The sequence below is a fragment of the Chenopodium album genome, chromosome 7 (genome assembly GCF_948465745.1).
Source record: "Chenopodium album chromosome 7, dcCheAlbu1.1, whole genome shotgun sequence".
In the NCBI taxonomy this organism is placed as follows: domain Eukaryota; kingdom Viridiplantae; phylum Streptophyta; class Magnoliopsida; order Caryophyllales; family Amaranthaceae; genus Chenopodium; species Chenopodium album.
The window spans coordinates 73,986,537-74,002,039 of record NC_137840.1 but is presented as its reverse complement, the minus strand read 5'-3'; the positions used below and the strand labels follow the sequence as shown (position 1 = coordinate 74,002,039).

Sequence of the window (15,503 nt, the reverse complement as noted above, 5' to 3'; positions counted from 1 at the left end):
ATCAAAATTAAAAATAAAAAAAATTTAATTGTACAGTTGTAATAGAATTGGGAATTTGGAAGTATTGCAGATTTGCAATTGGAGGTAGATGACTCAGTGAGTTCGATTTAGGGTTTCGTCTTCAATTTCTTACAAAATTAGTAATTCTTTCTTGGGGGGTCAATTAAATTTGTAAGTTTTTGGTGAAAATGGAGGCTTACAAGAATTGGGTTCGCCAAAACAAAGATTACGTCCATTCCTTGGAATCTCTTGCTAATGTAAGTGTGATTTTTGTAATTTTTGTTGCTAAATTGTTGAATATTTTAACAAGTAGGAACTTTTGGGATCATGGGTTTTGCAATTTTAGCAAAGTTTAGCTGAAAAGGACGAAACTTTATGTGATTATGTTGCAGGTTTGTGCATTGGTCTTTTATTTATGATTGTGTGGTCTGAGATTGTAAATTCTCAGAAATTTGTTGGAGTATATAATTACCTAATTAGCTGTGTGAATTTTGATTGGGATATATATTGTTATTAATAAATTGAGTATATTGTATTAAATTTGATGTGATTATTGAAGCTTTAGGATTTGGTAGGCTTGGGTTATATAGTCAGAAGTGTTGGCAGCCGGCAGGTGTGTTGGTGTTTGTGTGTGCGCGTGCGTAGGCGCTGTATTAGTGTATATCGATATTTTACTGTCTGTATGGAAGTTGTGTAGGAGTAACAAATACGAGTGGATTGTTCGAGTTTAGTTGATATTTAGATGAATAATTTGAGCCCTTTTTTCATCAAATACGAGTGGATTGTTCTAGTTTAGTGGATATATAGATGAATAATTTTGAGCCCTTGTTTCATCATCATCAGTGGATTATCCGAGTTTAGTTGATATATAGATGGATTATCAGCTGGGGAATTCAGGTTAGGGATCATATTTGTATGCTGTATCATGTCTGAATGGCATTCAAGGTCTTGTATTGACTCCCTGGAGCAGCATTGAAAAACAATATGCTTTGTAGAATCAGTGATGCTGGTGGTACTTGTTGCAGGCTCCGAGTTTCCAACCACTCTAGTATCAGAAGTATAATGGTTATCGGTGTTCTGTTAGTCAAATTTACTTGGTTTAACGAAGTAATTTATATGTAAATTATCTCTTTATCCCCATATAAGACATTCACTCAGTGCAATATGTATCCAGTTCACAATTGTGTGTCACAAAATCTTTTACTCGTCTTGGATCCAAAATATGTATATACAATCATGAGTATTACCCTTGCACTCGTTGCTCATTAACAATATGATCCGTATAATGAAGAACTTTTTTCTTTCTTTGCCACTCATTGCTTATTGCTTTTATAATGAAGAACATTTTTTCCTTGTCCACTAATTGACTGGCTGATGAAGGGCTGAGTTTGTCCTGTATTTTGACACTATCTTCATCTGTCCTTATTCTTTTCCTTAGAAATCAAGTACAAGTGATAACGAATACTGTGGTTTGTCACTTGGTTTTTGTGTTCTGAACTTCTGATGTCTTTCTTCTTCACCTTTGTGTAGGGATTGACATGGCTTCTTCCTGAACGCTTTTCTGCTTCAGAAATTGGGCCAGAAGCAGGTTTTGTGAAACTTTGGTAACCTTTAAGTTCTTCTCACTAGCTTTTACCAATTGCTTTTGGTGCGGTTTACGCTCCTCGCTGCCTTTTGCTAGGATATATCAAGTGGTCTTCTAATGAGATAATGTTTGATGATTTGCATACAGTCACTTCGATATTGGGTATACTTACAGCAATCAATGAACATATAATTGAGACAACACCAACACCAGCACAATGGCGAGTGCCCACATCATCATCATCATCATCATCATCATTTCCTTTTTCATTGTGTATATCTGCTTTGAAGGAAGCAGAGACATTGGTTGAAGTTGTGGCGCAGCAGTTGTATGGAGATGACAAAAAGTGGAACTTTATCTTGATTACAGAGGCCTCTAAGTAAGTTTGTGTGCAGCTCTTCATCTTCTGTACCTGCATATCCTATTGATTTTATACATGGCTGATATAGTGTGTGCAATTTGCTTTAGGGCTTTGCTGAGATTAGCATTGTTTCGAGATAGTGGCTACAAGATGCTTTTACACGGTGGTGAAACACCAAACATTGATGATCCCCCAAATCCTCAAAATAATCCTGGAGATTTGGCAAAACCTGGTGGAGATCTGAGGCCTGCATACCTCAACAATCAATACGTTCAAAATCCATGGAATCGTGAAGGGAAGGCACTTGCCGCATTGAATAGGTTTGGAGAAAATGCTAGGATGGTTTATGATCCAACATGGCTTAGAAGGACCCAACAGCCAGGAGTAATCACAAGCACTCCAAGTATTTACTGATCTGGAACTTTAAGTTTGGTTCTTATCATTTCATAACTGAAAAATTAAAGTTATTCAAGTGTTGTTTTTTACAGCTGTAGTGATTGAAAGGCCAACAGTTTCTTCGATATTGTCAGAGAAGGGTCTTTGTGGCGGCTTGTTTCTGATGGGGGAGACACTATTTATCTTGAGGCCTCTCATTTATGTATGGTTTATCAGAAAATACGGGATTCGTTCATGGAAACCATGGCTCATTTCACTAGCCGTGGACCTGGTTAGTTCAAGCGTCAGCTCACTAGCAACAAAATCAAAAGAAGGGACAAATGAACAGAAAGAGACTAATCTTTCTGTAGCTGAGAAGGACGAGGTCATAAATTTTTCTCTATTTTAACATTTTTTTATACAGTAATCATCAATTAACCAACCTCTTTCTTAAAGGCGGCTTAGTATTGAAATGTTGTGTGTTGGATTGCAGCTAAGGCGGCGGAAAGTATTGTGGGCACTGTATATTATGAGATCAATCAATCAATCAATCAATCAATCAAAGCCTTAATCCCAAAAGTGGGGTCGGCTAACATGAACCAAATTTGATTATTCCGTGTAGTCATCAACATAAATCTTTCTCCTCCATCCCTTACGATCCAAAACTTCATCCTCACGTAAATCCATGCACTTCATATCCTTCCTCACTCCTTCCAACCAAGTCATCTTTGGTCTCCCTCTTCCTCGTTTAATCCCTCCATGGTCCCACTCTTCCACTCTTCGCACCGGTGCACCCTCGGGTCTCCGTCTTACATGTCCAAACCAACGCAGACGATTTTCCCTTAATTTATCTACAATGCCCGCCACACCTACTTTCTTGCGAATAACCTCATTTCTGATTCTATCTCTTAAAGTGTTTCCACACATCCACCTTAACATGCGCATTTCCGTAACCTCCATCTTTTTAATATGCTCTTTCTTAGAAGCCCAACATTCTGTACCATAGAGCAACACTGGTCTTATGGCAGTCCTGTAGAATTTTCCCTTCAACTTTAAGGGAATGCTGCGGTCGCATAACACTCCCGTGGCCGCTCTCCATTTAAGCCACCCTGACTTAATCCTGTGGGTCACGTCTTGATCAATGTCACCATTCTTCTGGATGATCAATGTCATAATACTGTATATTATGAGAGATCCATTCTTTTGCACTTATACCAGGTTCGGTGTTTTAGTCATCTGTAATGTTCTTAAAATTTTCTGACAGTAAATGATTATGTATCTGAGCAGTTTGTGCTTGTGTTATGCTTACAGACGACGGCTTGAAAGTACCCAAAAGGTGTTGGAACCTATTCCTGTTGTTGGATTACTCTCAGGTGTGATTTTATCTCATTTTCTGTTTCCCTGTGAACTTAGTTTTATCACTTATATTTATTCTGTTTAACATAAAAATGACTTGCTTTTTCATGCAATCCTAACTTCGTGACATTGTTGAAGACGGATAACATAGGATAGAATAATCATTGTTGTGGACTTCTGCTGCTATGAAAAAATTCTAATATGCGTTTTAATGATTTCTACTTGATGCAGAAAAACTAGTCGACCTGATCTTTGGAGCCCAGACACGGTATACTTACATGTCTGGATCATAGTGCTGAAGATTAAGCTGCTGTTTTGATGACAATCTTTGTATCAAATTTATTTATTTTGTAAGAAAAATGGTATATGATAAATAATCAATCTTGTATGGTTTACCAATAATTAGTGCTCTAATTTATTGCCAATGAATTTTTATTTATTCTATCACTTAAATAATATGATATCATTGACTCCATAAACATATGTACTCCGTGTTTTTATTTATCCCATCACTTTTCCGTTTCATTTTAGTTGACACATCTTTGTTTGATTAGTCTCAACGTCTACCTTTGAAATATCAAAAATTTATGATATATCATAAAAATGACTTGTTAAGATTAAATTACAAAATAAAGTCAAAGAAACTTATGTGAATAGTGGCAAAACTCAAAACATGCCAATCAAATTAGAACGAAGAATGCTTAATTCGTATAATTATTTTGCAGTCATATTTTTTGCAAAAAAAAATCTCACTTTTAAAATGATCAAAACATCTCAAAAAGTAACACACTCACATCTATGTATGAAAGTCGAATAATTGTACATATACTCCATACTTTTACCAAATTGTAACTACAAGTATCTAAGTCGCAAATACTGTACCAAAAAACCGTAAATTGTTTTGATGTTAGAGAATTAGGGGTTAGGGTGCTAATTTTTATAGAATTTCCTATTTTCAAGTATGAGTGCTTAGTCCTGCCTCCTCCTCCTGTCTCTCTCACTTCGTTCTCCATTGAAGCGCGCTTGACGTTCTCTATTGAAATATCTGTATCCCCCATTGAAGCAGCTTCTGAGGTAAGTTGTTTCTTTTTGTAATCATCCTATCAATTTCACAATCTAGGTTAGGGTTGAAAATCTGAACTATTGATTCTAAATACTAAGATTATGAAGGATCATAAGCAGCGATTCTGTTGTTAGAAAAGAAAATTATGAGCTTAATTGATTATTGAATCAAATATCCCTAAAATTATGTGATAATTGAATCAAATTTGGTTGCTAATGTATTGCAGAACACTTTAATATTAGGATTGAACTATGAAATTTGAAGATCTTTGTCATAATAAATGATATTTTCTTGGATTATGGATAGCCAAGAGTGGAAAGTAGAGAGCTTTCTCCTGCAAAATTGAAATTTTAGGGCATTTTGGAATTAATTGCCCCTTAATTTGATCAATATGTATTATAATCTTAACATTTCAATAATCTATGTTGACTTCGGGGAGAGAATGCGTATCATGGTCTCGAGTGCACGATATAATTTTCAGAATTTGATGGTTGATATATTCTGTAAAATATGGGATTTTATATTTTATCATTGCCTTATTAATGTAGTGTGATTGAGTCATGAGATTGGTTTGATAATTATTGAATTTGAGAAACTTTAATTATAGTATAAATTTTGGAAATTTGTGTAGGTAAAATGGATGCTGCATTGTCTGGGGAAATATACATACCAGAAGATATTCTGCAGCCTTTGTTAAAGGCTTCGAATTCTTCAACGTTGAATGAAGCCCTACAAAGTCTTATAGGGGTTTCAAGAACTGAGGATGGTCGATCAGATCTTGCATCAAAGCGTATACTCCCAGTTGTACTTCAGTTAATACAGTCTATCCCTCATTCATCGGCACATCATTTTCTATTGTTGTCTCTTCGCCTCCTTAGGAACCTTTGTGCAGGAGAGGTTGAGAATCAGAACTTGTTCATTGACTGTAATGGTCTTGGAGTTGTTTCTAGTGCAATTGATGTGGTGGGGTTTGATATTGATGATTCGGGTGTTGCAATTATACGTACAGCCTTACAGGTGGTTGCCAATGTTTCACTTGCTGGGGAGAAGCACCAGTGTGCAATATGGGACCAGTTTTTCCCTGAGTTGTTTCTCAAAATTGCAAGAATCCGCAAGAGGGAAACTTGTGATCCTTTGTGTATGATTATTTACACTTGTAGCGATGGAAGCATGAAACTGTTTCCTGAACTTTGTAGAACTCCAGGATTGGCTATCATGGCAGAAATCATTCAGACAGCGTCAGAAGGTAATCACATAAGACATAACTTCTAAACTTTCAAAATATATTGATGTTTTGTCTTTAATTGGTGTTTTTTTTACATCTCTACTAGTTGGTTTTGGAGAAGACTGGCTAAAGATAATTCTTTCAAGAATTTGTTTGGAGGAATCTCATTTCCCTGCATTATTCATGAGTATAAATGGTGGCCTTGATAATCTAGGCAATGATGAAAGTAGAGGTATAAATTTTACTACAGAACTAGCTTTCCTTTTGCGCATCCTCTCCGAAATTTTGAATGAGCGACTAAAGGAGATTCATGTTGGTTCTGAGCTTGCCTTATTTGTTCTTGGCATATTTGAGAAAGCTGTCAAAGCTGTTGACTTTTACACAAGAGGCGAATCTGGTCTGCCTACAGGCATTCCTACCAGTGATGTCCTCGGATATTCACTCACTGTTTTGAGAGATATATGTGCACAGGGGAAACCTCAAGCTGCTGGTACTGAAGAAGTTCCAGAGGATGCAGTGGATTCATTGGTATCGAGGGGCCTCTTGGACTTGCTCTTATCTCTCCTCCGTGAACTTGAGCTACCATCATCAATTAGGAAATCCATGAAACCTGGTGAGAATCAAGGTCTTACTTCTCAGCCATCAAAGGCGTGTCCATACAAGGGCTTTAGAAGAGATATTGTTGCAGTCATTGCAAATTGTTCTTTTGGAAGAAAGTATGTACAAGATGAAGTGAGAGAAAAGAATGGGATTATTCTTCTTTTACAGCAATGTGTTCTTGATGAAGACAATCCTTTCTTAAGGGAATGGGGCATATGGTGTGCAAGCAATATACTGCAAGGTAATGCCGAAAACCAGCAGATGGTGGCTGATTTGGAGATGCAAGGAACTGTGGAGGTTCCTGAACTAGCTAAGCTTGGACTACGGGTGGACATAGACCCAAATACTAAACATGCTAAACTTGTAAATATCTCCTGAGCTAGTTGAGCAATTTATGTTTCAAACTGTCTCATTTAGTGTAAAGTTGTCAAATTTGTTAAAATTTACTAGATTTTTCCAATATTGGATCATTTATTTTAACATGGTGCATTGGTGCTAAACACAAACCTTTGATAGCTGGAATTCACTGTTGTGAAACTAGACAATCTTGCTGTATCTTGTTAAATTTGCTTCAAATATTCAAAAAAAAAAAAAAAAAAAAAACAACTTTTATAACATTTCATGTACGTATAATACTTTACATTTTTAAAAATTGTCATAGTTAAAGAAGTGCCTTAAAGACAAAAACAATTTGATTATAAGATGAATTATTAAACTAAGTCATCACTTTTACAGATAACCATGTTAACAACACTATGTTTAATTACATCCTCGGAAAACATACAAGTTAAAAATAAAGCTATTGGTATAAATCAAAGTTTAACTCTAGCCTCTAAGCTATAACTTCCGTCTCAGTCACAAAATTTGTTAAATCTGTTGAAAACCTGAATAGTTATTTGTTGCAAGGTGGTGGCAATAAGTTCATCAGATGGTGAGATTCTCTTGAATTCCAATGAAGGAGCCACATATGTTACCGCCAAGATCAGGAAAATTTTCACATCCAGGAAGAGATTTTACCTTACCCCTTCGATCAACCTCAACAGGGTACTTAAGGAGGTGGCCCCTCATTTCGGTGGCCTCTGGAGCTGCAAATTGTCTCCAATTCATTTCTCCCAAACCCCTCACTTTTCTAACACATTCTATAGTTTCTGGTTCAGTGAAGCAGTCATCAACAAGTCCAAGATGTTCAGCCCAAAGAGACATTCTATACCCATATATCTGCAGAACACAGATAATCAGTTATTCGCAAAACAGCACATCATATACATATTTACTATTCCATATGGTACACTACCAAATATTCCTTTTGAGTATTGAGCTTGGGCTTTATCTTTGACTGTATCATTTATGAAGTTCAAACAAATGATTCAAAAAAAAAAAAAAAAAAAAAAAAAAAAAAAAAAAAAAACTACTCATTATTTTCAAAGGTCAAGTAGCATGTCAATTAATCTTCTCCAATCAAGTATTTGCAGCACATGGTTCCATACTTATACGATACCCTACTATAAAACCACAGAGGCATTAAAATAATACTTCGTATGATGGTTGGAACTTGGCATACCTGTCCAAAAGGATGAGCTGATTTTTTGGCCCAGGTGTAATGAGGCTGGTAGGCTCCCATTGCAATCTCTGTGTCCCTGGTTCCCTCCATTGACCGTTGGTTGATGTTTGCAGAACCCAAAATCACATACTCATCATCCACTATCATGCCCTTAGAATGAACATATATCATGAATCTTCGGCTCTTTTGACACATAGCCTATATATGCACAGATGCAACAATGGACATGAGGGATAAAATACCAGAGCTTAAAGAGAATCATGAAATGCAGAACTTTGTCAATGTTCAAAAGAATCAGAAGACAAATGATGACTGCTTGAATCTACATAGTCATTCAGAACAAAAAACTGTAGTCTCAAGGGAAAATGAATGACCACCTGAGGACTGTTTGGAGGGTGGGGACCTCCAGCTGAGGCAGGACTCCCATCTGGAGCTTCACGATTGCCAAGACAGAAGAAGTTCAAGTAATCTAAGGGCGTATAAGCTTCCTCAAGGCCAACTTCAACCAGAGCCTTGTAAATGGTTTCATACATCATTTGCATTGTTTTGTTCTGCACCAAAAATTGTTCATCTTTGAATTAACTAAGCTATAGGGTTCAGGCAAAGAGGGCAAAAAGAAAACTATTATGGAACTCTGTTTAATCAGTAAGTAAAACCCAGATTAATCCTCAAAATTAATACAATGCCCACACACCAACAATAAGCAACACTCTCAAAGTCTCAAGGGTGGTCAAGCCTAATTTCCTTAACATGAAATCTTCTCTATCTTCTAAGGAAACTGGACGATTTAGTTCTATCCTTTCCTTCCCTACCAAAATCTGAACAAATAAAAATTAAAAATCAAAGTTCTGTTGAAAGGGAAAGTATCTTACCAAAAAATCAAAGAGACCACCAAATTATACAAGTAGAGAGATTAAAGACAACCCCCCTCCTCCTTTTTTAATTTTCCGGAGGTATACATGCTATTATTACCAATTTACCATTGTGGGATTGTAGCCATTGTCGAACAAAGAGAAGCATAGCTGTTGGTTACAGATGTTTATGGCTGCCAGAATGGAGACACAGGAGAATGGCAAAAGCTGAGAGTTAAAGCATTTTTTTGTATCTTTGATGATAAAGAAGATTAAAATATAAATGTTTCACTTCAAATCTTACTCCCAGACCTATTCCTTGGCCTTTTGATTCACAGTAATTCTGTGACACCCTATGTCCTAGTGAAAAAGACGAATTCTCTAATTGAAAGCTGAAGAACAAATTTAAAAGAGCAAAAGTAAACAGGTTTAAATGGAATATCCCCGCTGTATATTTCTAGATACAAATGTGTTGCATATCTGAAATTTCAATTAGAACACCTTCATGACAGGCTGCAGCAGCAGACCTTTCATGATTTCACAATATAGTGCCAATATTTGCACTCCATATGTACATGTGGAAGCTATCCAACACTATATTACGGAAAAATCAGAATTCTATTATTGCAGAAGATCGTGATCTCCCACCTCACTTCCCACAGAAAGAGGGAGGGTGGGGGTAGGGAGGTAATGAAGCTGCTTATACTTATACAATAACTAAGTCACAAACTGAATTCACCTGCCAAAAGAGAATCCTCTGAGTGGCAGCGCCAGTTGGAACACCCTCTGGCCACATTGGGACAACAATATATGCAGCAAATCTCTCATGAGCTTTGATCTTCTCCGCAATTTTGAGAGCAATTTCCATGGGAATCAAATTGTTAGCACCTGTAGCAAATGGCAAAAAAAAAAAAAAATCAACAGGAGTTGATATTATTCACAGAACTACATTGTAGCTAGAGACATCTCCAAATAGCCTCTTCTCACGGACACTACCCTTTACAAAACTCTAAAAATAAATTACATAGAGTAAGGGGTGATAGAAAACTTTTTTTCTTATTACTGTATAAAGAAAAGACAGCCAGGTAAAAATGCCAAATCAGGCATGACAAGCAGTATTCTATAAGGTTCCTCTATCACAATGCTGTCAAAAACCCGCACACAAGCATAGACCATCCACCATTACTAGCTGTAATGTCCAATCCACACAACATCCACCAATTTAGCCCTTTGATACATGCCATATCAGAAGTATAGTCACAATAGTACACAGAATAGAAACAATAACACTTGGCAGGCCACTGAATGGATGTGAGGGATCACATAGCACAACATTCAATGCCAGCATATGGGCCATCATAAACAAAAACCGCAGCAAAGAAATACATTATTTCCATATGAGAATTGTTTTCGATATGAGAATTGTGGAAGAGCACAAACAGTAATAGCTGAACTAATACAGAGTACTGTAGTAGTACAACTGATTAAAAAAAAATGAGAAAAAAAAAAAAAAAAAAAAAAAAAAAAAAAAAAAAAAAGGGTAAGAAATAACAGCATAGAAATACATCAGTTGTAATAACAAGGCAGCAGAAGCAAATGCAATACACGACAAAATATTATAGATACATCCTTGCTAGTTTAAATAAAAGTAATTCTTACCCAAGTCTCTGTATGAACTCCAGTTATAAGAAGAACCAATGAAATATTGATTCTCTATATAGATGTAGTGTTGGGCAGCTCGAATAGCCTTCACATATGCTGTATGTATGCTCATGTCAATCAAAACATTCTTCCCGCAGACTAAATTCTACAGATTCAAAGTGGCTTATCGACTTTAGTAACACCTAAAAAGAAAAAGTAAAGGGGGGTAATAAACAACCAAAAAAAAGATTTGGCAGGAAGTTTTCTTCACCATGCTAGTAGCTTCCTTAGGATTCTTCGTAAAAGCTTTTACAGAACTGGAATCGATAGATCGAAAAACCTGATATAAATTGTTTTAGTTCTCTTACAGTCTTACCCTTAGGTGGAAAATGCAGAAACAGAAATAAACTAGTGTAAGATACCTGTACATGCCAAGATTCTGGGTCGTGCTCACTAAGGCAAGGAACATCAGATATACCAACAATGTCAGGCAAGCGTTCAATTAACAGTAATGAATCATCACTAGGTATTTTTAACTTTTTGATCCCATGTGCTTTAGAAGCTTTTAACCATCGTTGTTGAAAGTTGGTAAGAATATCATATGCTGCAGGCCCATCAATTTTACAATGCAAATCATGCCACGGTTCTCTTGGGCAGCCAGTGGTATTGCCCTGTCCAAAAGTTTCACAAGAAAACATATTAAAGCACACCAATTTTATACGAAATTTAGAGATGAAATTAGCATAACCTCAACCCATCAAAATGCCAATCTTCTGTTCCCCTTTGGTATACTAAAAAAAAGTTATTTCATTGCAAGTTCAAAAATCTCTTTTTTTTTTCTTCATCTCCTGTTATGATATATGTGTTTTACTATATAACATTTAGCACATCATAATTTATCTACAGCCGTAACAGACATTATGTCTTCTGTTTAATAGCAACCAGTGACCGTATAGCAATAAAAAATGGAGAAGTTATTAAGAATTACTTGGAATGAAGGGTTGTGATAGTCATCTTTGTGTACTGTATCCTGGGTTCTGAACAGAGGATGGACTGGAGTGTCATATCTCCCATCACATAAATCAAGCCCGCCAACAAAAGAAACAATTTTTCTTCTATTATTGCCAGCATCAGCATCAACTATCACAGTTTTCTGGTGGTGGGTATAAATTGTTGAAACTTCCTAAAAGGAAACACAAAACAGCATATTCAGACTGAATTCATACATAAAATTTTAGAGGAAATAGAAAATTTTAGATAGGAAAACCATAACAATCTCGTAAAAATGGGCCTGAACAAGCCTATTTAATTCTGCCACAAAAGTAAAAAAAGATGCTGATTCCAGATTGTGCTGTTGGTTAAAATACAAATATCCACTTCCCATTTCTCAACAAAATAAGCCACCTACTAAAATGAGCTTCACCCGGTTGGCAAGCAGAAGTGCAGCACTAAATTCAGAATTTAAACACTACAAGTACAGAATGTGATAGGTGTTTCAGTTTAGTTGCCACTAGGTGGGTCCTAGACGTCAGGCCCAAATAGTAAAAAAGTAAATTGATCCAAGTTAATATGGTAGTCGAAAAATACTGCAAGAACCATTAAAGAATGGAAAGTATAACCTTTAAATTGACTGTTACATACATGCATGGACTCAGGTGGTGACTGTCATTGTTGGTTTACTTATGTTACCAAAGGACTGACTGGATTCAACCTTTTAGTGTCTTTTTCCTGTATTTAATTTCAACTGAGAAATAGTTATACTTGTGCCTAAATTCCCATATTCTTTTTCTTAGTTCTTCTAAAATGCACTCTCAACGTTCCTAATTGACACAAGTGTTTGCAGGTGGAAATAGAGTCCAAACAGCATAGACTATGGCATTGTCCCAAAAACAGAAAAAAAAGGGCACCCAGGAGACATGACCAATACAAACTCAATGATATTCCAACACTCAAAATAATAACAATGTATTCTGACAGAGCCAACTATCAGGCCAAAGAATAAACAAATTTTCATCACAAACATCATAACCACAAAACCAAGAACGTAGCATTTACCCTTTGTTTGACCCAGCTGTGTCGTTTTCCACCAACGCGAGGACATAATAGCACCTGCACTGATGAATGCTTAAAGAAACGACGAGTCTCCTCATCATGGGTTGCCATAATTCCATCCTGAACTATTAGAGATACATAAGATATGGAAATAGTACTCAGGAACACATTAACAAGCATAAAATTGCAAGAAAGTATGCCTACTACAATATCATTAGTGGTATTTGGATAACAAACGAATCATAAATCTGCTATTAAGCCCACTACATCCAGATTTTAGAAGATAGAAATCAGACTAATAGGATATATATGATTAAAGAGTGAAGTTGGGAGAAGCCACTGACCGTTTTATAACCCAATATACTTCTTGAAGTAGGATCATCCCACACAAGAAGCAGAACTCTCACTCCTTCTGCTGATTTGGACCTAAGAAGCTCTCCCAGGCTGCAGTCAGATGAATGATTTCCACCATCACGAACTAATCTAACCTTATGCCAAACGGACCACCCTGTAATGTAAACAAGCCTTCTTGCTTGTCGTATAGCATCAAATATGTCTTGCCAACACTTTCCATGCACATACTTCATTCCTCGATCAAGCATAAATTCTGGAAGGCAGCCATCAGGAACATGAGCATCCTGATAAAGACAAACTGTTCCTCCTTTCCTAAGAGGAAAGTAAGTGTCAGGAACCCCTTGATAATCAGGGCCAGCACCAACTCCATGGTGGTAAGAACTTAGATTCTTGATGGGTGTATATTGAATGGAAATGCTCAAGACAGCTCCGGCCTTACATTGCTTCCCACTAGCATTAAGGATAGGATATGTACCCTCAACTTTTGCCCCTAAATACAATTGTTCCACAGGAATCGATACACTTCCTATGAGTTGGGATCCTACAACATCACTATCCTTGACCAAGAAGTGCACTTCAGCAGCATAATGTGCCACCGGAACAATGAAGTGCTGCATCCACACAGGATTCTCTTCGTTACTGATCACATAAGTCCTCCCAATTACAGCACTGTGGGATACTATTATTGACACATACGGATCACTAGTAATCTTGCGAGATACATGGCCCTCAATTTTATTGGTTACATTCCCAGGTAATCTTCCAAACATATCACCCAGCGTTCTATGAAACATGTCCATGTTCGGAAGATTTTTTGCCTCGTAAACCCATATATCCAAATTTCCATGCAAGAGCAAAACTTTCAAAGACCCTTTTTGTGAGGGCACAATCTGCATACCTTCGCTCTCAAAACTAGAAGAACTTGGAGAACCAACACAAGAAAAACAACTATCCCAACTAGGACTTCTAGCATGTATCCCATGCAAGCTGCCATGATGACCAAACTCTCCACCAGGACTTGCAGGGGTTGTTAAAGCTAAACTATCCATCGAAGGCACAGAAGGTGCAGGAGGTGAGGCAGGGGCAGATGGGCGAACATCAGACAATCGCATACCCGACATTAGATCGTCCAAAGGAGGGTATATCGAAGCATTGGAAGGCCTACTACCAACACCAACCCCACTACTATCCGGCAACTCACTCACTACATTATCATGTCCATGGGAACTACTAAAGCTATTACTCCGCGAAGGAAGCAAGGGAGGGGCATTAGGGGCCGGATAAGGACTCGAATCAGGATGATATTGGTAATGAGATGAACCATACTGAAAACTACTACTATGCTGTATACTTGGTGGAGGTGCAGTAGTTTGGGGAAGAGGACCTGAAAATGAGTAAGGTCTAGGAGGTGGAACTTGGTAACTAGGTTGAGAATACGGGTGTGGCGGATACGGGTAAGCTGGTTGCGCATATGGATACGGGTAAGCCGGTTGCGAATACGGGTATGGATAATGGGAATGTGGGGGTGGTGGGTATGCCTCAGAACTGTGGGGTGGTGGTGGGTATGCCTCAGAACTGTGGGATGGTGGTGGAGGGTATGCCTCAGAACTGTGGGGTGGTGGTGGAGGGTATACCTCAGAAATTTGGGGTGGTGGTGGAGGGTAAACCTCAGAAATTTGGGGTGGTGGATATGGCTGACTTGGGGGTGGATACCCATAAGGATATGGAGGTCCAGAACCATATCTATTATCCATAATCAATCAATCAAACCCAGATTCCAAAGTTTCAATCAAATTAGATATACATATACATCAAAACTACAAGATGAAACAAAATTCCCAGAAAATTATGCAAAATGGGTTTGTTAATAATTAGTACAACAACAGATCATACAAAAATAAGGGTACGATGCAGAATCTAATTTCTCAGATTTCTAGGGTTTTAGCAAAGTAATTCTGGGTTCAAGAAACGATCATGCAATTGATAAACAGAAATGAATGTCATTACCTCAAAATCGATGGAAAAGCCAACCAAATTGCTGGGTTTTTTTGTGAATTTGATTAGAATTAAGTGAAGATTATGAATGCTTGAGCTTAGATTCAGATCAAGAAATAAAAAGGGATTTTTCAGAGTGATGAAAACAGAGGGAATAATGATGGTGGAGAGAGACGGGAGGAAGGAGAAGAAGAGAGATACTGTTTTGATTTCGCATGGAAAAGTCCTGACTTTTTTTTAAAGAAAATAGTTTTTGACTTTTTTGTGTAATGTTGTACGGACTACGGTGTATAACAAATTCAGATTTATTGGTTTCTCGGTTGTTACAATTACAAAGGATATTTTGCCAATGTTATAAGGTTACTCGGGCAGCGTCATGAAGGTTACTTGATCAGCCTTATAAAGATTACTTTGTTTTATCACAAACGGTTACATAGTGTGGCCAACCAGACACAAAATGCTTTGATTTTTAATACTCTGAGTT

At 37.1% G+C, this 15,503-nt stretch overlaps 3 protein-coding genes across 3 annotated transcripts; 2 read left to right on the top strand and 1 right to left on the bottom strand.

The window, feature by feature from the left end:
• Positions 1–46: 46 nt before the first annotated feature.
• On the top strand, positions 47–4,151 carry LOC145639527 (peroxisome biogenesis protein 16-like). Its single transcript, XM_081690785.1, has 9 exons — positions 47–257; positions 1,531–1,588; positions 1,733–1,964; positions 2,054–2,349; positions 2,435–2,706; positions 2,815–2,856; positions 3,514–3,539; positions 3,633–3,694; positions 3,909–4,151. The coding sequence occupies exons 1-9, from the start codon at positions 189–191 to the stop codon at positions 3,968–3,970; spliced, it is 1,119 nt and encodes a 372-aa protein (XP_081546911.1). The 5' UTR covers positions 47–188; the 3' UTR covers positions 3,971–4,151.
• Positions 4,152–4,587: 436 nt separating this feature from the next.
• Positions 4,588–7,047, top strand: LOC145639525 (uncharacterized). Its single transcript, XM_081690784.1, has 3 exons — positions 4,588–4,751; positions 5,372–5,986; positions 6,072–7,047. Exons 2-3 carry the CDS (start codon positions 5,377–5,379, stop codon positions 6,941–6,943), a joined length of 1,482 nt encoding a protein of 493 aa, XP_081546910.1. The 5' UTR covers positions 4,588–4,751; positions 5,372–5,376; the 3' UTR covers positions 6,944–7,047.
• Positions 7,048–7,156: 109 nt separating this feature from the next.
• Positions 7,157–15,337, bottom strand: LOC145639524 (phospholipase D gamma 1-like). Its single transcript, XM_081690783.1, has 10 exons — positions 13,015–15,337; positions 12,674–12,790; positions 11,607–11,801; positions 11,041–11,289; positions 10,890–10,958; positions 10,637–10,784; positions 9,717–9,865; positions 8,504–8,677; positions 8,127–8,324; positions 7,157–7,783 (listed from the first exon to the last, which is right to left on the bottom strand). Exons 1-10 carry the CDS (start codon positions 14,776–14,778, stop codon positions 7,490–7,492), a joined length of 3,357 nt encoding a protein of 1,118 aa, XP_081546909.1. The 5' UTR covers positions 14,779–15,337; the 3' UTR covers positions 7,157–7,489.
• Positions 15,338–15,503: the final 166 nt, after the last annotated feature.